A 27,222-nucleotide genomic window follows, 5' to 3' on the forward strand; every position below is an offset into this window, starting at 1 on the left:
AAGCTGAGACATTGTTAACGTGCTGGAAGTCTCTAGGGGGCGTGGTCTAAACAGAGTTACGTAACAGAAGAGAGAACGTGACCACGTTGAACACTTGAGTCCGTCGTCCAGGGTGACTAAGACGAGGCGTTCGTTCGTCTCTTGAATTTTTCACATACCGAACCTCTGACACCTGGAGAGCGCAGGTGAGCACGCGCGTGACAAACAGACCGACCTCAGCTCGCGGGCTCGTGTTCATGGAAGGCGGACGGAGGAGCACATTTCCACGGCGCTGAGGAGAAGAATGTGAAGAAATGTGCTCCACGGACGGCAACGCGGAGCTTCAGCCGGCTCGTAAGTTCCCTCAGACCCGGCCTGTCGGCGTTGTCATGCCGACGCTCAGTCTCCAGGTAGCGGAGGATGACGGGCTCGCGCTCGAGCGGAGTTTGACGCCGTTTCTGTGTCCTCCTCCTCTCCTCCTCCAGCGTCGGACCCGGCTCTCCTCCTGGAGCTGAAGACCAGGCGTCCTCCGTCGCTGCTGGAGCTGGCGGGATGCGAGACGTGGAGCGTGGACTTTTCCCCGGACGGCGCGTGGTTCGCCTGGTCCATGGGACACGGCATCATCTGGGTCGTCGCCTGGCCTCTCGACTCTCAGTGCGTTCGTGCGATGCGTTCAGGCCCGCCTCGTAATTTCCAGCTCCCCTTCAGGACTATTTTTTGTTTAAATGGAAGCAAAACAACCATGATAGTTTGTTTATAGGTTACAAACATAGTGTGTTGTGTTTTATAAATTAAATATATATGATCTTATGAAGCTTTTTGCTGCAAAAAAGTATCAACAAAAGTTGTTTTTCATTCCTCTTCAATATTCCGAGGATGCTGCAGCAAAAGTCCTACTTGAGCTTTCATAATTTATTATATAATTAGCAGGATTAGAAGAAACCTGGCAGCTTCTTGGAGCTGCGGCTGAATCCACCCACACTTGGTATTTGCTGATTGTTGCTCTCGCCCACAGAGAGGGTCAGAGCGAGACGACGGACCGAGGAGACAAAAGCTTCAGCTGTGGTCAGCCGGTGTGGGGACTGGCCTTTGGGCCCAGGCCCCACTCGTCAAAACGCACCACAAAAGGGAAGAACCCCCTGCTGCTGGCCACGGGCTTGGAGAACGGCGTGATCAAGATCTGGAACGTCCTGACAGGTGAGGTCAGACGTCCCTCTGGTCTGGGCAGCCCGCTGATGAAAGGTGAACATTTACGAGGTTGTGTTTCTGTCCTGAAGGCCATGCTGTGTTTGATCTCCGGGGGCACGAGGGCGTGGTGAGGGACCTGGTTTTCCCTCAGAACGGGACGCTCACCCTCATCTCAGCGTCACGGGATAAGACTCTGAGGATTTGGGACCTGGCTCACAAAGGTGCTCATAACTGAGCGATCTCCTTTTAGTTCTGATGTTCGTGCTTCTGAAGCCAGCTCCTCTGTTTCAGGGAAAAAAGTCCAGGTGTTGTCGGGTCACAAAGACTGGATCAACAGCTGCTGCGTGTCGCCAGACTGCAGCATGATTGCGTCCGTCGGACGATTCGACAGGGTGAGCCGCTTCACGCCAAACATCACAAAACGACAAAATGTAACTCTTTAAAAGTGAGGAAATGGAAGGATTTCAGACAGAAATCCTGCAGAATTCAAGCTGGAAGAAGCGTTCCACCTTAGGGGTGTGCCAAAATATCGATACTGCGATATATCGCGATATTCAGTCCTGCGATTGATTCTCGTTGGGTTCTCACCAAGTATCGATCTTTTATTTTCGTTTGAAGAGGCTGTAAAATGTCATTTTCATCATCCTTTGGTGAGACGTTCCTTTGGAGGTAGATATGTATGGAGGGATTTTTGTGCCACCATATTTCAAGAAAGAGTCACAGTCTTGAGATCAAAATGTTTGAAACATTAAGCAAAATGTAAAGTGTTAAGAATAAAACTTCATGGTTGCAAATTAAAATATTTAATATTAAATTTCAAAACTTAGTTTTTTGTCTAAAAAATATTTTTGCAAATGTATTTTTTTTTTACTTTCAAGAAATGTTTTTTGCGTTTGCAAACTTTTTTTGCTTTCAAAAAATAATAGTGAGATGCGACACAACTCATCTAAAAACATCTTTTAAAAAAAAAAAATTGAAAGAAAAAAGTTTGCAAATGCAAAAATACTTTTCTAAAACAAAAAATAGTTTGAAAACACAAAAATATTTTTCGAAAGCAAAAATGAAAAGTTTGCAAATGCAAAAATTATTCTTAAAAGCAAATAAAATGTTTCCAAAGTATTTTTTGAAGGCACAAAAAAAAAATTGAAAACACAAATATATTTTACGAAAACAATAAAAAAGTTAGCAAATGCAAAAATACTTTTTGAAAGCAAATAATAAATGCTTGTAAACGCAAAAATATTTTTGAATGCACAAAAAAAGTGTGAAAACCCAAATATATTTTATAAATGAAAAAATACTTTTTGAAAGCAAAAAAAAGTTCGGAAACGCAAAAATATTTTTCGAAAGCAAAAGGCAGAAATACAAAAATATTTTTTGAAAAAAAATACAAAAACTTTTCATTTGCAAATTATGATTTTTTATACCTTATATTTTATATTTTGTGTGCAATTTAGAAAATTTTGATCTAAAAACTGTGACTTTTGCTTGCAATATGGTGGCACAAAGATCACTCCATACATAGGGGGCTCTGTTGCAAGAGTGACTGTCATGAGCACCAAAATGCTTAGCAGCTATTTGAATTATTTAATTATTTATCTGTTGTTTCAAAAAACTTTGCTCTAAGTAGTGGCACTGCTGTTCATTTTTACTATTGTTAACACAGAATTTTACAGATAATTCCAATTCAATTGGTGTCCATGTTTGTCAAAAACATAGTATTACTGATTTGCACAAAAGTATCTAATTTGTTGCACTATACAAGTCACAAGTTGTTTATTATGATTGTGTTCAAGCTAAACAATAAATGGGCATATATTTTCCCAAAAAAATCTGTTCTTCTAGAGTACTTTTTACCAGTTATCGCAGTATCGTGGTATCATGGATACTGTGTGCCATGTATCGAGTATCGCGTCTTATCATGAAGTACTCAGTGATTCCCAGCTTATTCCACCTACATAAGGAAACTAGGACGTCTTACTTTTTGGAGCAGAAAGCTGCTGGGAATTCCCGTGACCAAGTTTGCCGCTCTGTTATGATTGTCTTCTGCTGCTCCTGTGCCGGATCGGCTGACCCGCAGAGCCGAGCCTTTGTTCTCCTCTTCACACATTCCCAGCTGCAGCTTTCCCAACACAAACTCCGAGACTTCCCTCCGATCCAGAGCGGCGTTTAGACGTTCCCGCTGAGGATCGACCCGACTGACCCTTCCCTGTTTCAATCAGATGGTGTGTCTGTGGAGTCTGCGGTCCTACACCTTCATCAGGAACCTGACGGGAGGAGCTCACAAGACCCTGTGCCTCCTGTCGTCCTGCGACTTCTCCCCGGACGGAGCCGTGCTCGCCACCGCCGCCTTCAGCGGCTCCGGCTGGTACATCGACCTCTGGGACCCGTACACGTCGGAGAAACTGGCCACTCTGGCGTAAGTTCTGCTTCCGTCTCCCGTCTACCGGTTTGATTCCCACCCAAAAAAATGACTTAACGTCTGATTTTAGGGACTACTTTGACGTCTACGGGCAAAACCAAATCTCTGCAATACAGTTTTCTCCCAGTGGTTTACACCTGGCCATCGTGACGGACGACAGGTGAGATGCTTCTACTCCACTTTTCTTTTTTGTTTATAACATTTCTCTCAAAATACTTGACTTTAAACTCATGAACTTGAGTATTTGATGAAGAATTTGATCACACGCTTCTTTAAAGGATTGTTTAGTTTCAGACACTTTAGAATCCAATGCAAGTCCCAAACCATCATACTACCACCACCTTTCAGAAAGTGCCTCCTCCGTCTGATCAGAATGTTTGGAGATTATCCAGATGTTCTGATTGTCCTGGTTTAGTTCTTGTTGGGTCATTTTTGTTGGTTTCTCCAGGGAAAGTTCTCTGCTTTCTCAATATTTTTGGGTGGATCTTTGATCTCCAAAACCCTCAAGAGGTTTTAGTAATCAGACAAGAAGATATTATTGTTTGATGCTGAGATCTTTAAATCGTGTGTATTCTTGAATCCACATCTTAAGCAGCTTTAAGGACACTTTATTTAGGGAGGGGGGCGTTCAATGTCCGTCAGTGCGGACAGTCTCAGACGATGTTTGGTCCACAGAGCGCTCAGGATCTGGGAGCCGGGGGAGAGACGGATGACGATGCAGACCAGGAGGGACAGAGACTCCAACGGACTGTGCTGCAACTACCATCCACAAGGGGGCGTGGTCGCCACAGGGTAAAGAAAAGCTTGTCTTTCAAAGTGCCACTCTGATCATCATTTATGGTCAAAGCGTTTCCAGTGGTTTTTAATTATGCTGTTTTTTTGGCCAAAATAAAAGCTTTCATTTTGTTGGAAATAGTTTCTGCAGAGCGGCAGGAGTTCATTGAAAATTAAATTAAAAAATAATAAAATAAAAATAGAAACTAAGATTTAGCTGGATTTATTATATTTTTAACTAATAGTTTTTATGGTTTTATTCTTTTTATTTTGTGTGGTGAAGCTGTCTGCTTTTGAATTTTCTTTGGGATTAATAAAGTTTCTATTCTAGAAAAGTAATTTTGAACTTAATCTAATTCATATTTGTCCTCAATCATCAGAAAAATGCCACAAGAACATGTTTAAACACCATTTTTGTTGGAGCGGTTTTAATGTTTGGTGTGAACACATCAGCTTTGGTGCTTAACGCACTTAATTCTGTTTGTATTTGAACTTAAATGATTCATCTTTAACTTTTTTTTTCCACAAAGACACTATTAGGTAAATTAAGATTAGGATTTTTCTCAAAACTTTTTGCGCAAGAATTTAAATAAAATATATTTGGATAGTGACAATTTCAGACATTAAAGATCCACTCTGATAAAAATTGCAGAAACTCTAGAAAACAGCATAATTATAATCAAAATAAAAAAAATTAATTATGAAAACAGATAAAAAAATGATTGGAGTGAGACTTAAAACAGAAGATTTGTCCAAAAATTTCTTATATTTGACGGTTGTTCTCGTACATCCCGTTAACCGTCCCCTCCGGCTCTCGTCCCACAGAACCCGGGACGGCCACGTTCGGTTCTGGAGGGCGCCCGTGAGCGTCCCCAGCCTGTGCCACCTGTGCCGCTCCGCCCTGCGCTTCTCCGTCTCCACGCAGCAGATCGAGGCGCTGCCCCTCCCCAAGCGGATCGTGGAATACCTCACCTACAAAAACATCCCCGAACGCCTCAGGAACTGCGGCTCCTCGTCCTCCTCCGACGAAGAGGAGGACTGGGAGTCTTGAGGAGCGCGCCGCACTCTCATCTCAAAAGGCCTTTTGTTGGTTTTCTGACAGAAAACTCCCACATAAAAAAACAGAAGTCCACTCACGTATTCTACTTTAAATATATAACTGCACTAAGAATTTCATTTATTGCACTACCACTTTAAGAAGCATTTACTAAATGTTCTGCTAATTTAACTTGAATATCCCCGTTTTTTACGTCTAATTTATTTTGTAAATATTTGTTTAAACCCTTTGTTGTAGTAGGAGAGCATGAGCGCTTCTGCAGAACCTGCACAAACTGGATGAAGGAAAGAAAATAAGGATTAAAATGATTAAAACACTAACAGGTTTAAATATTATTTTTCAGGACTTTAATCGCTAAAATGTCTGTATTTTCTTCTGTTTGTTGATTTTATGCGCAAAAAATCTATAAATGAGGACATTTTGGGAACCTTTGGAGTTTTTATTGGATCAAACGTTTGGATTTTATGAAGCTTCGCTGACCACCAGGTCTCTGACCTCCTGGAAGGCCCCCACCATGGAGCTCAGCTGGATCTTCTCGTCCGTCCCTGACGCCAGTCTGTGTCTGAAGGAAAAGACGACTCAGCACGTTTCTAACGTTCAATCGGAGGATAACGGCGCAGTACTCACTCCACGTCGGCTAGCTTCACCAGCAGACTCATGCGGGTCGCAGGAGGGAAATCCACTTCAAAGACCAGAAACGTTGATGATTTTAAAACGAATACTTGAAGTTGAATGGAGAATAAATATCCTTGTAATTGTAATCGGAGTATTTTTCTTTCCGGGATTACCTCTGTGAACGAGCAGATGCAGCTCGGTGAGGATGTCATGCAGAGCCAGACCTTTCAGAGTCTTCAGCTGGAGGATTTCTGGTTAAAAAGGTTAAAGATTTACTAAAACAAGATGTGGTTTTATTAACTTATTTCAGCCAATCAGAAGAGTTTTATAAGCAGCTAAATGAATTAAAAACCATCTGAAGATGCTAGAATGATGTAAAAGCAGAAGAAACAAGGAGTAAACAAAAGCTTGTGTAAAGAAAATCCAAACAAAAGAAACCATTTCTTCTCCTTGCATGACTGTTTCTGTAAAATCTATATATTATTTCCATATTTGAAAAGCAAAAGTGAGAAACTCTGCAGTAAATTCAGGATATTTCTTTACTGAAAGTCAAGCAGCTTCAACAAGGAAAAACAAAACCAGTGATGCTAATTTTACCACTGAAAGGCAGTTTAGCAACAGAAAATATAAGAGCTACAACGTGAAAACGGGTCAGATTAGTCAAATAAGCAGAAAAAAGCCACAAAAAAAAGAATAAACTAGGATAAATACTAAAATGATGAGTCGAGATTTAAGCAAAATGGTGGAAAGAAGCAGCACAAAACAAAAACTTTACCCAAAAAATGTGGTGACTTTAATTTTTTTTCCGATGTCCCTTTAGGGGCTCCGTAAAAATAGAGGCTAAGGCGTAAAAAAAAAAAAGTTTGATTTTGAGCATGTATGAGACGCCGGCTCGTCTGTTTTGTGCATGTTTTTCTCATTTCATGAATCTGTTTCTGGAGGGACCTCTCCCTGCATGGTTACTTCATTTCCCTGGATTCTACCCACTCTGGTGGGAGGAAGAAGCTCTGAGGATCAGGAATGAGCGGCTTCAGTTTAGCATCAGTTAAAGGAACAAAAGAAACAAACCAACTGGTTTCACGAGAAAACATCTGCGAGGTTTGGAAGGATACGCTTGTAAGCCGAGGTGAAGTCTTTGTTGAGGCACCAGTCGAGGATGTTGGCGATGTCGGAGCGGAGCGGCTGTCCCGTGCAGGTGTACACCGAGTCTTCCGTGACCTTCCCGTACGCCATGCTGGTGCTCTGAAAGCAGACGAACGGCAGAAAGTGATTCCTCTGCTGGAGGGAATCCAGGCGGGAGGTGGGAGGAGGTCACACCTGCAGGATGTTCAGCGACCTCCTCATGTCACCTGACGATAAAGTCACGATGGCCTTCATCCCATCTGGAGTAACGTCGATGCTGGAAGACGAGATTCAGAAAAGTTTAGAGAAAGACGAATCATTTTCCTCATTGTTCACAAACTTCTGCAAACATGAAAGTTTCTAATCGTCTATTAAATAAATGAACGCAATTACTAAAAAATATACTGAAGCTAATTCATAGTTTATTTCATTGTATTGGAGGATAAAAAGTAGGGATGTCCCGATCCGATCACGTAGTTTCAGACCCGATCGGATGCTGTATTCTCATTGTGATCAGCACAATATATTGTTTCAAGCGTAATATTACAGATAAATACTCAAAGTCAAGGCCCGGGGGCCGGATCCGGCCCTGCGGGTAATTATATCCGGCCCTCCAGATCATTTTATGTTATTGTTATAAAAAATTGTCATTCTTCTAGCTTTTTGGATGATTTTGGCATTTACTAAGATTTTTTAGGCTGTTTTTTATTTTAGATAATATTTCAGCTACATGCTAGCTGTTTTTGCTAATTTATACTTTTCATTTTATGTTTTTTTAGGTTGTTTTGGAGTTTAGCTAATATTTTAGCTATATGCTAGCTGTTTTGGCTAATTTTGGCTTTTTTCCGTTTTTTTAGGATATTTTGAAGTTTAGCTATTTTTTAAGCTACATGCTAGTTGTTTGGCTAACCTAAGTTTTTTTTTTCTTTTTTTTAGTTTTTTATGCTAATTTAGAATGTAGCTAATATTTTATCTGGCTATCAGCTTTAGCATTTTCAGCTATTAGCTTCAGTGATTTCAGCTTCAGTGTTTTTAGCTATCAATTTCAGCATCTTCAGCTATTAGCACTACCATCTTCATGCTAAAAGGTTTTGGTTTTAGAGTGTTCAATAAACACCTAAGATGTGTTTTGGATTTTGACCCCCTGTTCTACTAGAAGTGTGCATATCATGAACAGATCAGGACGTTTTATTTTTGTAGATCGCAGAACGCGGCAGCAGTTTGAGCAGGAGGTGCACTAAAACAGTGAAGTTAACAAGATATTCACTTCTGGGATCAATCCTACTTTTAATTAACATTTGAAACTGACAGTGAGTGTCTCCATTGGTTTATCTTGATACAAACAATGAACTTCAAAGACATTTAAAATTCTATAGATATATTATTAAATGTCTTTATGAGAATTAAACAGAAAGATGGCAGTGAGGCTCTTCCAAGGGACCGTCTACAAATTGCAAGCACCATAAAAAATGCTTTTAAAAAAGTATTCATTACAACCCAAACTAATAAATGGTAGGGCTGAAACGAGTATCCAACTACTCGAATATTCACGATCTGCTTCCAAAAATGTCAGTATGAAAATTTGACAACGTCCAATCTTTTTGATTTATATACATCATTATCGATGTAATTATCGGTCCCAGTTCTCCTCACCTCTCCTGCTGGATAACGTGCTCCAGCCGGGGGATCATCTGGTCTGGGGACAGAGGGCCGAAACGGAACCTGGTGCACCGCGACTGCAGGGCAGGGATGATCTTGGAAAGGTAGTTGCAGATGAGGCAGAACCGGGTGTTTTCTGTGAACTTCTCAATCACTGAGGCCAACAGGGGACAGCAGGAAGACAGAAAGATGATTCACAAAAATACAATACTTCAGCTTAATGGGATAAAATCACTTTAAATGAATTTATTGTGAAAATCTGCCAACATTTTGATTTATTTATGAGATCATTTACTATAATAGACTTCACAAAATCAAGGAATGAATGAAAATCTTTATCATGTTTCCATGCAGGCTCATGCCTTATCAGTGATTTGGCTGCCCAGTCAGCCGTGAAGCTCACAGCAAGCCATACTTAGGCAAACAGATGGCTCACCTCGCCGCAATGCATTCTGGGCATCCTGGGTCATGGCATCGGCCTCGTCCAGGATCACCAGCTTGAAGCCTTTTCTGGGGATCAAAGAGAGAAAAAGCAGGTTGGAGGTGTCTGGAAGGAAATTCCAAAGAAGGACCATGAGAGCTAGAGCGGTCCCGACTCACTTGAAGATGGTTCTGGTGCTGGCAAAGCTCAGGATGGGACCTCGGACCACATCGATACCCCTGTCGTCTGAAGCATTCAGCTACAAAACAAAAAGAGGCTGAAATCATGACGCTCAAGGATCAGAAAACTCCTGCAGACGAAGATCCTACGTGGAGGTTTGTGGAGTACCTCTAGCACCATGGAGTTGAACTCCTTGTCCTTGTACAGCTGCCTAGCACAGGCCAGAATGGTGGAGGTCTTTCCTGTTCCAGGAGGACCGTAGAGCAGAAGATGAGGAAGCCTGTCCTCCTTGATGAACTTCTGGACTGAAGAGAGACGGGGAACTTCAGAACTCCGAACACTACACAGTTGATTTATTTCCATATTGAATAAGCTTACTGGTGCTCAAAATGTCTTTGTGTGAAATTAAATCATCAAGTTTTTGCGGCCTGTATTTCTCAACCCTGAAATACAAAACAAACTTTTTTAAGCACAAAAATTAAGACTTTGAGAGGTTATTTCTTTCTTTTAAGTTGTATTATTTGCAAAACGGAATTGAAAAACTTAAAAATAAAAAAAGTAGAGACACTGAACACAAACATCTACAAAATATAATTACTCAAACATCCTGTTTGGTTTTATTGATTATGCTAACAAGTTATCTTCACAATACTACCTAATAATACGAGTGATTTATTAACAAAATGCCATAACAATGAAATTACATTTAGTAACAAAACTCCAAATTTCTTTTAATTAATTGCCCCCCCCCAAAAAAAACATTATTTACACAAAATTTCTACCACAATGCTAACAAAAAGCAGCTAAAACCTGTATCACCTGTAACAGCTTTAACAAATAAAATAACATTACACAGAAGTTAAAAAAAAACTAAACTAAAATTGCTTTTGTTTTTGTTGTTTTCTACTTTTGTGACCCCCCTGGCTCTTATTTATATATATAAAAAAATATGTATAGTTTATTTTTCTCTTTGTTCTTTACTGTCATCAAAGTGTTTTAAATAAAGTTTTTTAAGAATATACAAAAGCAGCTAGCTTAAAGAACAACTATCTCGTCGCTTCTCAAACATCTCATTAGCCGCAGCTCACCATGGTAGATTCCTGCTCTGTAACGGAGTCTTACTCGTAGACGCCATGAGTCCCGATAAATTAATTTATAAACCGGATAAGTAGAATGAAAACTTCGGTTTTAGACGTGTGTTGCTCGCGGATCACTCCTGCTTCCTTTTGCCGCGCTCGCGACAGAAACGCACGCTAACGTCATGACGTAGAACCAATGATATGCTGTTTAGCTTCGTGGTGGGCGGGATGACGGTGAGACGTTGACGGCGCATTGTAAAAATGTTTCAACTTTAACATGAATCCAATTATTTTAATAAAATGTTAAAAATACATTTGTATAATGATTTATAGTTGTACTTTTCTAAAAGTTTTTAGGCTTATTATCTATTACAATATAAATGTAAATGGGAATTTGGAGTGTGTTTAATTGAAACTGTTTTGACCAATGCTTTTGAACCTATCACTGCGAAAATGGTTGTGCTTTGAGGAAATCTGACTGATCTTTTTATTTATAACATTTTTAAAGTATTGAACAGAAAAAAACGACCAAGACTACAATAAAAAAAATAAAATAAAAGTAAATCCCGGGATGTGAACACAAATCAATCCAATTTTATAAATAAATAATTATAAGAAAAATAAATTTAATTGACAGAAAAATGTTGTTTCTTGATGTGTTAGTTGTTTAATAAGTCAGACATTTCATGTATGATTTACACTTTAGATTTTAACCTTTTAACAATCAAATCAAGACAGATAATTAATAAAAACGTGTTTTTATGCTTTTCTGGTGAGTAAAAGCCTGCAAATGATAAATGTTTTTATTTTAAGGCTAAAATCGAATGTTAAAAAATATTGTTTGATTTGGTGGAACATTATCATGAAATAAAGAACATTTGGCGCAGATGATGCGTTTCTCGTCCCGCAGACTGAAGCCACTCCAGCGCGCCGTGATCACGCGAGAGCGGCCCCTGACGGCGGCGCTGCGATGCTGTTGCTGTGGCTTTGATTGACGGGAAACATGTCGGTGTGGTGGGAGCGAACCGGGATGCAGCTGCTGCCAAGGGAGACAGGGAGTACCTGCATCCAATCCGCACATCAGCACCTTTAAAACCGCCAGGTTCCGCCCGATCCGGCCGTTTAGGATGCGCTGAGCAGCGATTTTGCTTCCCTTTCCCCCCCTTTTTCTTTTTTCTTCTTTTTCCCCCCTCCTCAGCATCCATTAGATAGGAAAGGACACCCGATGGATGATGTAGCAGAGCGCGCAGCCCCGCTCCGCATCCTCGCATTGTGTTTGGTCTAGTTTCCATCCAGAGACACCTTGATGATCCAGCTGGAGCTGCGAGGACTGTTGTTGCAATGGAGGCGACCCTCTCACGGCTCATAGTGTCTAAGCCTGCAGCATCTCTTTTCACGGCGTTGTGCAGATTGCTCTTTTCCACGTCCCTCTCTTGAATTATACTCTCTTATTTTTTATTTTTTGTTACTCCACTATTTTCGTTTTTGTCTTGGAAATACAAAGGGAAAAATACCATCCAGCGCGCGCTAAACTATGAACGAGGAGATGACAAAAAGCGAGGAGCAGCATCTTAGTTTGCAGAAAGCCTTGCAGCAGTGCGAGTTGGTGCAGAACATGATAGACATAAGCATTTCTAGTTTGGAGGGTTTACGGACCAAATGTGCCACATCCAACGACTTGACACAAAAAGAGATCCGAACGCTGGAGGTAAGCGGCTCCCTGACTCCATCACTGAAGCAGCTTCTTTTTTACAGGCCACTCTGCACATTTGTGTATTTTTTCTTAATAAACTGCCATTGTGCTGTCAGTGCATCCATATGCACGAGCTCCCTCCGCCGCGCGGCACTGTCTGTGCAGTGCCATAAATCTAGAGGCCACGGGGCTGCAGTGGGCTGCTGCTGCTGGAGACTTGCGCATTCTGCAGGTGGCGGGGAGAGAGAAGGTGGCTCTCCTCTCCATCAGAAATTGATGTGAGGTGAGCCGAGGCCTGCGCGTGCAGCCCCGTGTTTACAATCCATTACCGGCGTGCCATGGGCCAGCCAGCCTGCGCGCGCCCGGGGCGCATCCCAGACCCCGCCGCCGTTATTACGCAAGGCCGGCCAGATTACAAAATATCCTTATCCCTCTAATTGGCCCGTGGGGTGTTCTGTAAATTGCGTTACGTAACGGCCACAACAACCCGGTGTTGCGTTCGAGACCGTCCACCTTTGGAGCAGCAGCAGACCTGCTTCAGATGCAGGAATAAAGGTCAACGTGAGCGCCGCGCGGCCATAAACACCTGTGAGAATGTGATGACGCTGTCCCAAGAGATTAAAGCAAACAGCATTAAGTGCAATAAGAGGCCCATAAAGCCATCAGAGGTCCCCCCCACCCCCTCCAGAGGGATTAACAGAACTGAAATGCTGCATTCGAAACAGGCGACCGTAAAGTCACCTGAGAGTGCTGCACACATGAACATGCTGCTCTAATGCTGCATGTAGTGAGGAGGAGACACTTAATCCATAAACATGGAGCACACGCATCAGCGCAGAGTAAACAGCAACATTATGGGAATTATATTATGACTTTTTAATTTTTTTTTTAAGATGACATGAAGATTTGATAATGGTGGAGCTGTTGGTGCAAAGCTGCAGAGTAACACTAAAAGCTTTTACAGTTACAGTTTTGGTGTTGATGATCCCAACCAGAAAAGGCCAAGTGGACCCCATGTGGGTTAAGTGGGCAGAAAACATGGATCCCGATTGGGTTTGTCTGCAGTTTCCGTGGTGGCCCCACCTGTTTGCACACATTGGCGTAAGTGGGTTGACTCGCTATGCTAGCCAGCAGCCTGGTGGAGTGCTAACAAGTTCTGCTGTAGTGAGCAAGCGAGCTCTGCTGTAGCATGCTAGCGAGCACCACTGTAGTGAGCTAGTCAGCTCCATTCTAGCATGCTAGCAAGCTCCTCTGTATCAAGCTAGCGAGCTCCGCTGTAGCATGCTGGTGAGCTCTGCTGAAACAAGCTCCTCTCAGGTGAGTTAGTGAGCTCTGCTTTATCGAGCTAGCGAGCTAGTCTGTAATGAGTAATCGAGCTCCACTGTAGCGAGCTAGCAAGTTCCTCTAGTGAGTTAGCGAGCTCCGCTTTATCAAGCTAGCGAGCTCCTCTGTAGTGAGTTAGCGAGCTTTGGTTTATCGAGCTCGTGAGCTCCTCAGTAGGGAGCTAACCAGCTCCGTTGTACCATGCTAGCAAGCTCCTCTAAAGCGAGCCTGCCAGTGCCGTTGTATCGAGCTACCGAGCTACCCACTCAGTGCTCATTTAAGTCAAAGTGGCAAACACAGGTGGGGCCACCCTAGAAAATGGACTAACCCACATTTTCTGCCTACTTTTAAACCACATAGGTCCCACTTGGCCTTGCTGGCTGAGATGAAGGACATATATACAGAAAATTAAGCTTAAAACTGCATTTCTTTATTCAAATCATTGAGAAAAAATGCAGACTAAATCCATGTGCATCTTTGTTTTCTGAGCTGACATCTCAGAAAACAAAGATGCCACCCAACATTACTTTTGTTACGCCAGTAATGTTGGGTTGGGGTGTGAGGGGCTGTAAGCTAGTGGGAGAGTGTGTAAACAAAGGGATGATGGGAAAAGGGGGCATACTTATACTCTGTGGTAATAGTTCTGCCCACATTTGAAATTTATCAGCAGAAACTATAAAAACAAGAGTTTTCTTTTTTTAATTTTTGACTAAAACAGGCACAATTATTATTAAAAGATTACTGGAAATGATCTGAAAATAGATCAAAAGGAGATCTTCAAGGAAAAAAGCAAAACTATTAAAACTATTTTGTCAATATGCAAGGTTATCTGAGAATAAAACTAATGTAAGGATCCTCGGTCGCTCTCAGTACAGCCACACTGTTGGTTCTGACCGTCTGAACCAGCGCCATGGGGGTTCAGGGGCACCACAGGGGTTAATGGGGCAAACTTGGTGGGTATCCAGGTCTCATCCTCCTGCAACCATTCACTGATGATGACAGTTTGTAGCAGGATCGTCAAACTTGAGGCTTCCAGTTCTGCTTTTTTCTCCCACCAACCCTTGCACTTATAGCCTCTGAATGGCGGGAAACAGCTGATCCAGGTAATTAAGCCAAAGATACCTGCAAAAGAGAGAGACTGTATGGCCCTTTACTAAATCATATTTATTCCCCAGCACGATTACTAAATAAAATTGTTATTAATTCATGTCATGTGACATGTATAAACCACCTGGCTTTACCTGAGATCTTGGAAATCCTTTCTAGGTCAGATTTTCTTGATGTTCTGCTGCTTGTGTCTTTGTAGTGTTGTGTTTATCTTTGATATTTGTCTAGTACTTCATCTTATATTCGTTCACCAACATATTTTTGCAATAATTGCATAGTTAAAAGGGCACATTATGGATTATTTTGAAACTTTTTGAAATATAACAACTTTTTCCCTTTTGTCTGTGTTTGAGGAACAATAAACCCTCAGAAGCTGTAGCTAAAATGACGTTTTAGATTCACTCAGTACTTCCTGAGCCTGAAAAACTATTACTATCACATTTTTAAACGACAAATAAGATGTTACCAATTTTACAAAGAAAAAAAAAGAACATTTTACTAAGATTGCGCATAAAATCCAATGTGTTTTGATAATTTAAATTGGATGAATTATACAAAATAAATTTTCATATAATTTTTCAAATTTTTCAAATGACAATATAATTGTTCAAATACAATTCATAGTGGTCTATACTTACCAGTTGAGAAAGCATTGAAAGTTCCTCAAAACATAGTGCGCCACATAGGGTATTGGGTATATAGGGGCTTGTTTTTGGGTTGTCCAAATCTCCATTTCCAAAATCCAGTGACCTGGAAAATTCCCAGAAGTCTCTGCAAAAAAAACAAAAAACAAAAAAAACAAGCCTTATGATGGCTTATGATGGTCTCCATAAGTGAATATAGACCACAATGCATTGCATTTGAACAATTTGTCTTTAAAAAAAATACTGAAATTGATCTATTAAATGTTTTTATTTTATTTTTAAATGTACTTTTTTAGTACTGTCTTTGTAGAATTTTTATATTTATTACGTTTTTGCTTCTGCAAATGGGAAACATCATATTTTGTGTTTAACGATGGTAGAGAGCGTGTGTCTAAATCGTGTTAAAATCCAGGGCACTAGATAGTCCTGTACTGTGGTCCTTTAGTGGTTTGAGAGGATTGAGAGAATTTGGACACAACCATTGACCGTATAAGAAAACTGTCTCCTTGCATTTCAAAACAGGAAGTACACGCAGACTAAAACATGCCAAAATCCCATAAACTTCTATAGAGACATAAACAGCTGTTACTCAATCATTATATTTGTCAGAATAACAATTCTTGCTCTGATACCTTTTTTAATACGTTGTTAATAATCCTATCTATTTTTGACGGCAGCTCCTCCCACACCAAGTGGGAGTGTCAGGTAGATTGATAGATTAGATTTATTTATTTAAAGAGTTCTACAGAGGCATCATGTCTCCATGTCTGGGTTCATGAGATCATTCAGAGACACTCCCAGTACAGTGAGTTTCACCATCTACTGTAGGAGCTGTGTCTGAATGACAGTTGCTTTCAGCGGTACTTCCGTCTCTCTAGTTTGAAGACTTGTTATCCCACATTAGAAAAATATGATAAAAAAAATATATAAAAACAAGAATGCTTTTTTTTAGAGGAACTTATTTTACTATTGTCTCCAGAAAAAATATCGTAGAGTTCAGAAGGAGAACAAATGACAAAAATCAGACTCTCATCCATGTTGGTTTTGGACTCCACCCACTGATCACATCATCAATGCATCACGGGCCAAAGCTGAGTTCCTGATTGGTTGATGTAATGGAAATTTTTTTTGGCCAAAATCCAGGTGTTTGAACTCTGGAAGCATTGCGCTGCGCTCTACAGTGACGCCCATCGGTTGCGGTTGTGCTAGCTTTAGCATTGCTCCTATACGTGTCTTGCCTTCAGTTGTCAAAAATATACCGGGTTGCTCAACTTTCTGGTGGACTTGGAAGTTAGAGAACAGTTGTTGAGTCCAATTGGGATTGACTCCAGAAAACTCTGTCCTGGTGATGGATTTACATTGAATGTTTCACTCGGAATAGTTTTTTTAATATGTTAGCGTTTATTAACTATGATGATCAGACACGGGTCCCCTTCAGACCTGCAAACCCTCAGCTTTACTGGCAGCCCCACTACGGTTCTGGACCTGGTTTTTAGAAGATAGAAAGTAAACAGAAAACAGTGGACGATTTGTTTACTGACACACAAGGTTTGTCAGCAAACAGATTAATAATATAAGAGGAAGTAGATGGCTGAACATAAAAATCCCTAGAAAGTCAGTTAGGTTGTAGAAAAAAATTTTAATAGAAAGAGACAGAAGATATATGAATAACATATTTTATTGATATTTATACCAAGAGGCAGTGGATGCAGTTTATTTTTCACATCAGTCTGTCTAATGGTTTGTGCTACATACTACATACCAACTTTATGAATATAGTTAAAACAGAGAAGCTGAAATTCCAAACCAATTAAAAGATCAATCAGAAGAGACCCATCATTAGAATATTACCCACAATTCTTAGAGTTCAAATAAGAAAGCATTTCAGTTCATGCACATTTTAGCCTTTTAAAGCAACTATTTTCTCTACTTCTTTGAAGAACCACTCCAATAAAACTCATATTTTTGGTGTATGTAGTTGGTTCTTTTAGCATCTTTCTCATGATATAAAAGCAGTATAAAATAATTTAAGATTAAAACTGCATGCATGTGTATTTTGTAATTCAAATTGTGCGTAATCAAGAGCAGACGGATCCTGGGGGTTTGAAAAAGCTCAGGTTTGTAATCCAGCAGCTGTCATGGGGGGGTCAAAGTCTCCTTGCTCTGCTACAATTCTAAATTATCCACTTGCAGACAAATAGATCCATTAACATCTTTATTTTCCTCTACTGAACTGCAATCTGGCTCTAAACTGCACGACTGTCTTCATAAAACCTGCTTTAAGACCAGAGGAGATCTCTCCTTTCAAGCCGTTGCTCCTCGTCTTTGGAACTCCCTTCATTTGTCACTGCGTCAGATTCACTCCACTTAGTGTTTTAAATTCCCAGATCAAGAAATTTTTATTTAGGAGAGATTTAAGTTGATTGTTTATTATGTTTTAAACTTTTATTTAATTAATGGATTTTGTTACCTTTTGTGTTTTTATTTAATTTTATGCTTTTGTAAAGCACTTTGTGATTTTATCTATGAAAAGCATAGAAATAAAGATATTCTATTCTATTTTATTCTATTCTATTCTATTGTACTCTATTCTATTCTATTTCACTTTTTACTTTACTTTATTTCATTCTACTTAACTTTATTCTGTTCTATTTCATTTTACTTTTATTTTACTTTACTTTCCTTTACTTTGCTCTACTCAACTCTATTCTACTTAACTTTACTTTACTCTGCTTTATTTTATTCTTTTCTATTATTCCATTCTACTCTACTCTGCTCTACTCTACTCTACTTTTCTTTCATTTACTCTGCTTTATTTTATTCTTCACTATTTTATTCCACTCTACTCTACTCTACTCTACTCTACTCTACTCTACTCTGCTCTGCTCTGCTCTGCTCTGCTCTACTCTACTCTACTCTACTCTACTCTACTCTACTCTACTTTACTTTACTTTATTTTACTCTATTCTATTATCTTAAATAAGCTAGCGGTAGAGAGGGTAAACAAAGGAATGCTGGGAAATTAGCCAAAGACTAACTTGTGTGCAAACAGAACTCAGGTGACTTCCTAATGAAGTCCTGCTGCTCTGCAGAAACAATCTGAAGAGAAGACACTGGATGTTTTCATTTTTGCTGAAGACAGTATAGTCATGATTAAAAGATCACTAGGATCAATTTTACAACACAAAAACACATAGTTGGAGTTAAACTTTTGTTTTTTTTTTTGCTTTTTTGAGATGCAAATCATTTTTTTTAAATGTACAAAAACTGTAAAATGCTTTCATGTTTTATCTGTAGTATTTAAGTCCTTCCGTTTTCACTGTTAATGTTCTGAAACGACCAACAGTCCAGGAAGAACCGAAATGGAATTCAGTGGCACCGTTAGTTCAGCTCAGAAGACTCAGGTCCTGCTTTCCTGATTTTTGATCAGGTGAAGTAATCTCTGACGAGTACAAACTTCTTTTATCTTCATCAGAAGTAATTATGGTTTTTGAATCCAGGAAAAATTGATCTGATGAAATCACTTTCCTCAAACAGACTTTGTCAGGGTTGAATATTGACTTTGTTTTTCCCAAAAAGGTTTACTCAGAACAGCAGCCCATACTATTACCTGCACGGGACGCCATGAACGGCTTCCATTACTGTAATTACAGACTGTTAGAGGTTTTTCCGGGGATTTGCCGGGATGATCGGTTCCGGGATGAATCACTTTTTCTTTCTTTTTAGTCATTCATTTTTTCTTGGAAGGTGCAGATGTATAGAAGAAAAGAAAAACACACATCAGACTTATTTTGTTCTTCAAAAATACAACATGTTACAGCTTTTCTAACTCGATATAAATCCACATTTGAAAAAGGTTCAGTAAAGACTAAAGTTAGGGGTAGCCTCGACCAAAAGGGATGGTTTAAAGGAAAGTGTTGATGTCTGCAGAAGACTTTTTATTCCGAAACCTTTTCAAAACATTGTGAGAAGTTAGAGACTAGAAAGGATTGTCAATGCTTTACACTTTAGTTAAATATGTCTATTTCTTTTAGAAAAAAACAGAACAATGGTGATTCTGCAAAGCACTTTTAAGAAATCATGTTTGTAAAAACGTATGCTGTTATTTGCACAGAATAAAAAAAACAGTTCCTTAAAATAAACAATTTGTTTCTATGGGTTAAAAAAAAAGAAAACAACAGAAAATCTTTCTATTTTTAGACAATTTTACAGATAAATTTGATTTATAGGATCTTTATTTATTTTTTAATTTGTCTCTAAGCCACTAATATATTCTAGAAAAATACATTACTATTATTCAAACACCACCATAATATTAAAAAAAACATATTTTTCCATGTTTTTTTGTCTTTATCTGTGCTGATTGTAAATACAGAACCTTTTAAAGTTATAACTTTATACATTTTTTAAATATATTTTGTTTATTCTAGAGAAAAACAATTCAAGTCTGAAGAAATTTTAATTTAATTTATTTGAATTAAAATTAGTACGACAAGAGTTTGTCAAATGTTTTTAACTTGTTTAGATATTTTTTTTAACCACATTTGGTTTAAAATAATGAACTTATTTATGACATTTTTGGCTCAAGAGTTTCTTTTGTCATTAGAACTGATAGTTCTGAATCCATCCTCACACCATCACACTTCCACTTCCATGTTTCTATTAGGTTTTTTTCATAAAATGCTTCTAGTTTGACTCCAGATGTTTAGGAAAGTTCTCCTTCTAGAAAGTCCCTCTTGTATCTCATAAGAACATCTGTCTGAGAGCTCTGAGGCTGATCCAGATGTTTCTTTGTGTTCTCGGTGTTTCACCTTTTGTCTAAAAGTCTCTTCCTGGTTTCTGGATCATGAACTCTGACCTTAAACTGAGTCTGGTGGAGTCTGGCCGTCTTTCCATTGCCTCCTGCTTCTCTCATAATCTCTTAAATGAGTCCTAGGAAGGAGTGAGTGATTTAATTTGATTTTATATTTTCATAAATGTTGGGAAAGTTTAACATTGACCAATATATTCTGATATATTAGCAATTTCTTCAATCTTGGTATCAAAACATTCAGCTTGTTCACGACATTTCTGCTTGTGGTATTTGTATATTTTATGTTTTTAAGGTTTTACACAATTTATACAATTTTTTAGCCCATGTTAAGTCAATGGCAAACTTATCAAATTCTTTTTGCACTTGCAATTTATGCAATTTTGGTCTCAGAAATGTTCAGCACATTCCGGACATTCATGCTAGTACTTTTGACATTCATGTCTTTTACGCAGTTTAAGGTTTTACGCTATTTATTTCAATTTTTTCTCAAAAGTTTTTGTGTACTTTAAAACCAATGTAATGTTGGTATCAAAATGCTCAGGATATTAATGCTACAGACTTTTTTAAGGCTAATTTTGAACTTATAATATTTTAGCTACATGCTCACAATTTTCACTAATTTGGCATTTACTGAGGCTTTCTTCTTTTTCTGTTTTGGAGTTAAGCTAATATTTTAGAAACATGCTAACGTTTTTGGCTCGTTTAACATTTTTGAGGGGTTTTTTTTAGGATAATTTTGAGTTTAGCCAATATTTTGCTAGATTGCTAGATTTTTGTGGATAATTTAACTTCTAATAAGGTCTTATTCATTGAAATACTTAAGCAACTTTAGCATTATGCAAATAGCATTACAATTTTTTGCAAATCCCTTCAACATTTAAAGCAAATTACTTTATCATCTTCAGCAACCACATTTAGCAAAAAAACATTCACTAGCATTGTTGTAGGTAATGTGACTTTTGTAGTTTTTGTTGTTTTTTGATATAATATTTGTTTCTTAGTTTAATTTATTTCTTCTGTTTTCCAAAGCAAGAAGATAAGGACACGTCTACAACTTGGATTACTCGAACATACAGGTTTACTCTTCGAGAAAGACTAATGATATTATTGATTTTTGTAGAGTTTGTTTTAACATTTACAAGTACTTGTGGTTATTTATGATGAGTTAGTGAGAAACTGATCATTTTTTGGGGGACATTTTCTTGCACTTTGTTGACGGTGTCTGTCTGCAGCTTCACATAAAGGAAAATTCTAGCTTTAACTTGTTTTTTGCATCTATAAAAACAAAAATAAACAAAATATACAAGTCAATAAAACTAATTTCAACACTGTTATGTCATATTGTGGCTTTTCAAGTTTTTATAGCAGGTAATTCTATAGTTTTCTTGAGCAGATGAGGTTAGTAGTTCTTTGCTTTTATAGTTATTAATAAATTAGAGTAAATTAGTCCCGCATTTAATTTTTTATTTGAATTTGATACGCTTCTATATCTTTGTCTCTGTTGTGATAAACCTTTTTTACCCCTTGATGGCTGAATTTATTTCCAGCTATGAAAAAAAATATTTTTCCTTTCAAGTAGAAGCTAAATTAAGGTCATGTTTGAGCTGATGTGTTTTAACGCATATTTACAACTATAGGTAACAAAGGTGAGTTATTGAAAATGTAGAAAGTGGAACAAAAGTTTGTCTTTTTATCACTTCAAATTAAAATTATTTGGTAATGTTTGACCTTTTTCCTTGTTCAAATAAAGTCAATTCTTCTTAATATTTACAGTTACTATAATTCAAACCAGTGAGCTGATAATACTGTACATTTACCTGAGCAAAATTGAAACCAAGACTTCTTTGTTTTATCCTATTTTTTTACTGTTTCATTTATTTATTTATTAGTGTTCTTATGAATGAGCTCAGCTGATGGAAATTTGTGCTGCAGTTTATCATGATTAGTGGAACAGCAGCTGAATAAAACAGCTCCAGTCTCCAGAAGAAATCTAAAAGAAAGCAAAAGTTTCACAATATATTTATGTTTTTATTTTGGAAAAACTTTACAGACTCTTTCAAATCCTTCCAAATAAGATGTTTTAGGTTTTAAAAGTCCTACATACATTTTCTGCAGTTTTCTGGATTTTTTACTGTTAATTTCCTCTATTTTGGTTTTATTTTATTTTATTTTTTTAAATTCACTGGAAGAGGACTACACTGCACTTCATTTCGTTGTAAAATGTACAAAAAATCAAGTTACTCAAGTTCATTTTCCCTCCACAGATTATTCTGATGAGAGGAAAAAAGGAGAAAAGATAATGTGATGTTTGAACAGTTTTGTTTTTGTCAGTTTAATTCTAATTCTAATTCTAAAACTAAAAATGTTTGGAGCTAAATTTAAAACAAAAGCGCCCAGCAAAGCCGTTGAAAATGCATGAATGTTCTTAGCTGAAAAAGTTTGTTACAACTTTTTTTTTTTTTTTTTGCAGAAATTCACAACTTTAACTTTATTTGACATTGTAGGAACTATGTGGGAAGAGGAACTCTGTTTCTTTACAGGAGCTTTATTTCCAACGTGGCTTTTTCTGAAACACATAGTTTGAATTAATGAATGAACTGGATGCTTGATAGGAACCTTTTATTTATTTATTTATTTTTTTGCCCCATAAGGGTTGGAAAAACCCCTAAAGGCAGCTTCTCCTCTGCTGTTGGAGGCGTACAGCATCCTTGCATAAACTCTAATAAATAATCACCAAAAAAATATTTTTATTTCTTCACAAAGGGGAAAGAATTTGTTTTTAGAAAACAGTTCAGAACATTTAGCTCAGAGCTACAAGATTGCTGCAGATCTTTTTTCTGTTTTTACTCAAACTTCGCTGCTGCAACATCCCTGAAAGTGCAGAAACACTGAATGACCTGATAATTCAGCCGTTTATTTAGTCATTCCAAACCAAAACTTTTGGCTCTTTGAGAGAAGCTCAGAGGATTGAGTGGTGGTCATTCCAGGAGGTCATTGCAGTTCTGAGATCAAAGTTCTGACAATGATTTTGTTTTTGATGGAGACACAAATACTTTATTAATACAAAGTTAACTGCTGTTAAGTATCAAACACATCAGGAAAATCCTGACCGAGCGTTTCTATCTGGACCTGATCTTCTGTTTACTTGACTCTACTTTGTCTTTGACTGTGTTTGTTTGCCGCCTGCCCTGACCCTCACCTGGACCCAGACTACTCTAGTTTGATCTCTGATACTTCTAAGCTGGCGTCGGATCCCTGCCTGTCCAACTGTGGACTACTTGTTATCCTGTCCGTGCTATTAAACCTGCTGCATGTGGAACCAGCTGTCCGACTGTTAGTGACAGTCCTTGAAAATTACTATTTAGAAAACAAATGGACTAAAATTAATTACAAGACAGAACGCTTTAAAAATAGATCAAAAGATGATCGAAGTAGGACTTTTATGACCCAGAAGGAAAAGTAACTGAATCAGAAAATTAATTTCATGAAGGTGAAAAGAAGTAAACAAGACAATCAGGATAACTTTATTAACAAAAACAAAACCCACAACATCCTCAGAGGAAAGCTGGAAAAAGCTTACATAAATGTTACCATAAATCAAACCAATAAAAATGTTAAATGATTTTTTGGCAGAATCTTAAAAAAAGCAAACTAAACGTGATAAAAATGTAAAACTTTTGACACTAAAATAAACGGACCCCTGTCATTTGAGTTTTCCCGCCTCGAGGTGTCTTCTCAGCTCCTTCCACTAATCAGGACTTCCATCAGGGTTTATAGAAAGATGCTGAAAACATGATACAAAGTAAAGCATCTTCACAAACGATTAATTTAGTAGTCGACTATTCACAGATTATTTTTTAACAATTAGTCGACTAATCGGGTCATGTACAAAATGGATGTAAAACAAACATCTTAACCCTCATTAGCTTTAAACTAACTAAAAGCTAGTTATATTCTAGCATTACCTGTGATAATGCTAGTGTGAATGCTGTAAGCTGATTTGGTAGCTGTAGATGGTAGTGCTGATAGTTGAAGATGCTGAAATGATCTTACTGCTGAGCTGCTCTCTCCTTACATTCCAGCCCGGCGCCTCAGGTCAGCTGATCAGCTTCTCCAAGAAAATGTTGGGGGGAAACGACCCTTTCTGTCTGTGCTCCCAAGCTTTGGAACGCTTTGCTGTTAAAAAAGCGTCTTCCCTGTCCATTTTTAAAACTAGACTCATTTTTATAGCCGAGCTTTTACTCACCAATGAGATGCTCTGATTTTACATTCAAGTTTTATTATTTGTTTTTACCCTCAGAGTTTTCTTTTATCATGTTCTTACCTTCATGCTGTCTTTTATTTGTTTTCATCTTTTATTCACTTATTTATTAAATTTGTTCTACTATGTTTTCAGCTTCTAATGTTCAGCGCTTTGTTTCAATTTCAAATTGTGTTTAAGCACTTTATAAATAAAGCTGATGATGAGGAGGAAATTGATAGCTGAAAACGCTAACAGCCTAAAACAGCCTAAAAAACTAATACAAATAATAATAAGTTAGCCAAAACAGCTAGAATGTAACTGAAATATTAGCTACTCTCCAAAATAGCTTAAAAAACAACCAAAAAAGCCTAAATTAGCCCAAAATAGCTAACATGTAGCTGAAATATCGGCTAATCTACAAAAATAGCATAAAAAGCTTAATAAATGCCAAAATAGTCCAAAAAGCTAGAATAATGCTATTCTAACTTTCAACTTTACTACACTCTAACTTGATATAGTCAAAAGTAACGACTAATCGACTATTAAATTAGTCATCAACTATTTTAATAGTCGATTAGTCGTGGATTGGTTGACTAATCGTGGCAGCTCTAACTGCGATAGCTGGACTCTTTATTCCTTTTTCAAGTTTTAGTTAGGGGGCTGCACGGTGGCGCAGTGGTTAGCGCTCTTGCCTCACAGCGAGAAGGCCCCGGTTCGAATCCCGGCTGGGACCTTTCTGTGTGGAGTTTGCATGTTCTCCCCGTGCATGCGTGGGTTTTCACCGGGGACTCCGGCTTCCTCCCACCGTCCAAAAACATGCTTCATAGGTGAATTGGTGACTCTAAATTGTCCCTAGGTGTGACTGTGTGAGTGACTGGGTGTGTGATTGAGGCCCTGAGACAGACTGGCGACCTGTCCAGGGTGAACCCCGCCTTCGCCCATCAGTAGCCGGGATAGGCTCCGGCACCCCCGCGACCCCGAAAGGGAAGAAGCGGTCAAGAAGATGAATGAAAAAAGTTTTAGTTAGTTTTTGTGTGCTTCTCTTTTGTGTCAGGGAAGTGCACAACTTTGTTAACATCCATTTGTGTCATTCGAATGTGGTCGTTCTTCTGTCCTCTGAGCGTTTTTGATACATCAGAAATCCTCCCAGATGATCCCCACGTCTTGAGTGGCGGCTCCTGTTTCCACCAGCAGATAAAGGAGTGGATTTGGGTGACGTGAGGAATGAAAGTGATGTTTGAACAGGCCGAACGTGTGCTGGTCTGTAGGTGTGCGCTCGGCCCGCTCAGCAGTCGTGGGCAGCTTTTACTGCAGGCTTTTCTGCATTCGGAGGTGACTTGCCGGTCCCTCCTCCACCGGTTTCTACTTTGGTTTGCACTGATGTAGGCCAGCTCCGTCTATTTTCTCGCAGTCATTTTGTAGGTGTACTTTTGGAATGAGGCCATCCGAATGCATCATGCTTAAGTCCTGGAGCATCACGTCACTCTCTGTGGGCCTGGGCCTGATTTTACCAGCATTTTTAATCAGACCAACTGTTTCAGCTGCAAACTTTGCTGTGCTAAGAGGCTTAAACTAAGAAGAGACGAGGAAAAAAGTGTCTAATATGAATAACACTGTAGTCAAACATTGTGGCTCCTTTTTTTTCAAGAGAAAATTAGAATCATTGCAGTTTTTCTGTCCCAAATCCCATTTAGTGTTCAGTCTTAGTGATCTGTCAGGATTAAAAAGCAAGAAAAAAGTGAAAAACAAAGCAAAAAGTTAATATTTTTAATGTTTAAATCCAGTTTGATTCAGATGATGTTGGTGAGATTAAATGCACTTATATATGTGAAACAGATTATTTTAAGACATTTTTAATCCAATTTGTTATCCTGTGATTGTGGAGAGAAAAACTCACATCAGATACCTCAAAAATCGGCCCTAGGCTAATGTACGGTAAAAATACTTCATGTTTACGGTGGTAGTACTCTTTGAAGTTCTAAGTACAGGTATGATGATGTATTAAATTTAAACTTAGGAATGAGTCCCACCCAAAGTCTGTTAACTGGCGTAAAAATGAGACATTTTTATGGTATTTTAGATGCGTATTTCTCAAAAACTATACAGTAAAAATGCTTTGTATTTTCAGGAGTTGTACTCCTTGAAGTACAAAGTGGGTCTGTAAAGGAATGTTGATGTACTAAATTTACAGTCAAGATATATTCTCAGCTAAAGTCAGTTAACTGGTGTTATTTGTTGCGCCTTTTATGATAATTCATATGTGGATTTTAAAAAAATTATTAAAGTACTAAGTAGGTCTGTGAAGGATTTATAATGTACTAAATTGATTAGTGGGATTCATATTTTCATATATATTTATATCAGTGCTGAAAGATATTTTGTGATTGGAAATTGGATTTTCGCTCCTTCATCCGTCAGGCTCTTCAGCTAAAGGATTAGGGGGCGGGGCTGCTCACACCTTCCTGGCGGGCTCTTAAAAAAAGTGCGACCAAGAAAATAGTTTTGCACGTGATTCGAAAATTACATGCAAATAGACACTTTCTTTTTTTATATTTGAGTCAGTGAGGCCACAATCTTATCTTTAGTGAAAAATAATTCCTTATTTCAGATCCCGAACTCATTAGAGAGATCAGGAATAAACTTTCCATCAAACTCATTTTGACAGGTGACCTTTGACCCTATATACTCTTTATATATAAAATTGATATTAAATTGTTTCGTCATCTTGAAGGGCGGGGCACCTGTCAAAATGAGTTTGATGGATGGTGTAGGGTCAAAGGTCACCTGTCGAAATGAGTTTGATGGATGGTGTAGGACAGGGGTCTCAAACTCAAATCAGCCGGGGGCCGCTGGAGGCAGAATCTAGTTGAGGCCGGGCCGCATCAGGATTTTCATAAGAAAAT

At 38.5% G+C, this 27,222-nt stretch overlaps 3 protein-coding genes across 5 annotated transcripts in view; 2 read left to right on the forward strand and 1 right to left on the reverse strand.

Annotated features, from left to right (window-relative positions):
- On the forward strand, positions 1 to 5,740 carry wsb2 (WD repeat and SOCS box containing 2). The gene is made up of 9 exons (XM_024275721.2): positions 1 to 333; positions 465 to 633; positions 995 to 1,176; positions 1,257 to 1,388; positions 1,459 to 1,559; positions 3,390 to 3,586; positions 3,660 to 3,749; positions 4,265 to 4,381; positions 5,189 to 5,740. The coding sequence occupies exons 1-9, from the start codon at positions 294 to 296 to the stop codon at positions 5,412 to 5,414; spliced, it is 1,254 nt and encodes a 417-aa protein (XP_024131489.1). The 5' UTR covers positions 1 to 293; the 3' UTR covers positions 5,415 to 5,740.
- Positions 5,741 to 5,845: 105 nt separating this feature from the next.
- Positions 5,846 to 10,683, reverse strand: rfc5 (replication factor C (activator 1) 5). Its single transcript, XM_024275722.2, has 11 exons — positions 10,506 to 10,683; positions 9,796 to 9,860; positions 9,586 to 9,722; positions 9,417 to 9,496; positions 9,253 to 9,326; positions 8,811 to 8,970; positions 7,353 to 7,434; positions 7,148 to 7,277; positions 6,209 to 6,286; positions 6,048 to 6,102; positions 5,846 to 5,982 (listed from the first exon to the last, which is right to left on the reverse strand). The coding sequence occupies exons 1-11, from the start codon at positions 10,550 to 10,552 to the stop codon at positions 5,883 to 5,885; spliced, it is 1,008 nt and encodes a 335-aa protein (XP_024131490.1). The 5' UTR covers positions 10,553 to 10,683; the 3' UTR covers positions 5,846 to 5,882.
- A 580-nt stretch (positions 10,684 to 11,263) lies between these two features.
- ksr2 (kinase suppressor of ras 2) overlaps positions 11,264 to 27,222 on the forward strand; it is a 136,275-nt gene continuing 120,316 nt past the window's right edge. For all 3 annotated transcript variants that reach the window (XM_024275063.2, XM_024275062.2, XM_024275064.2), the window contains exon 1: positions 11,264 to 12,204. In XM_024275063.2, the coding sequence (XP_024130831.1) occupies positions 12,031 to 12,204 (174 nt within the window). In that variant the 5' untranslated portion in view covers positions 11,264 to 12,030. The remainder of the gene's footprint in view (positions 12,205 to 27,222) is intronic.

This window comes from Oryzias melastigma, linkage group LG9 (assembly GCF_002922805.2).
Source record: "Oryzias melastigma strain HK-1 linkage group LG9, ASM292280v2, whole genome shotgun sequence".
Taxonomy (NCBI): domain Eukaryota; kingdom Metazoa; phylum Chordata; class Actinopteri; order Beloniformes; family Adrianichthyidae; genus Oryzias; species Oryzias melastigma.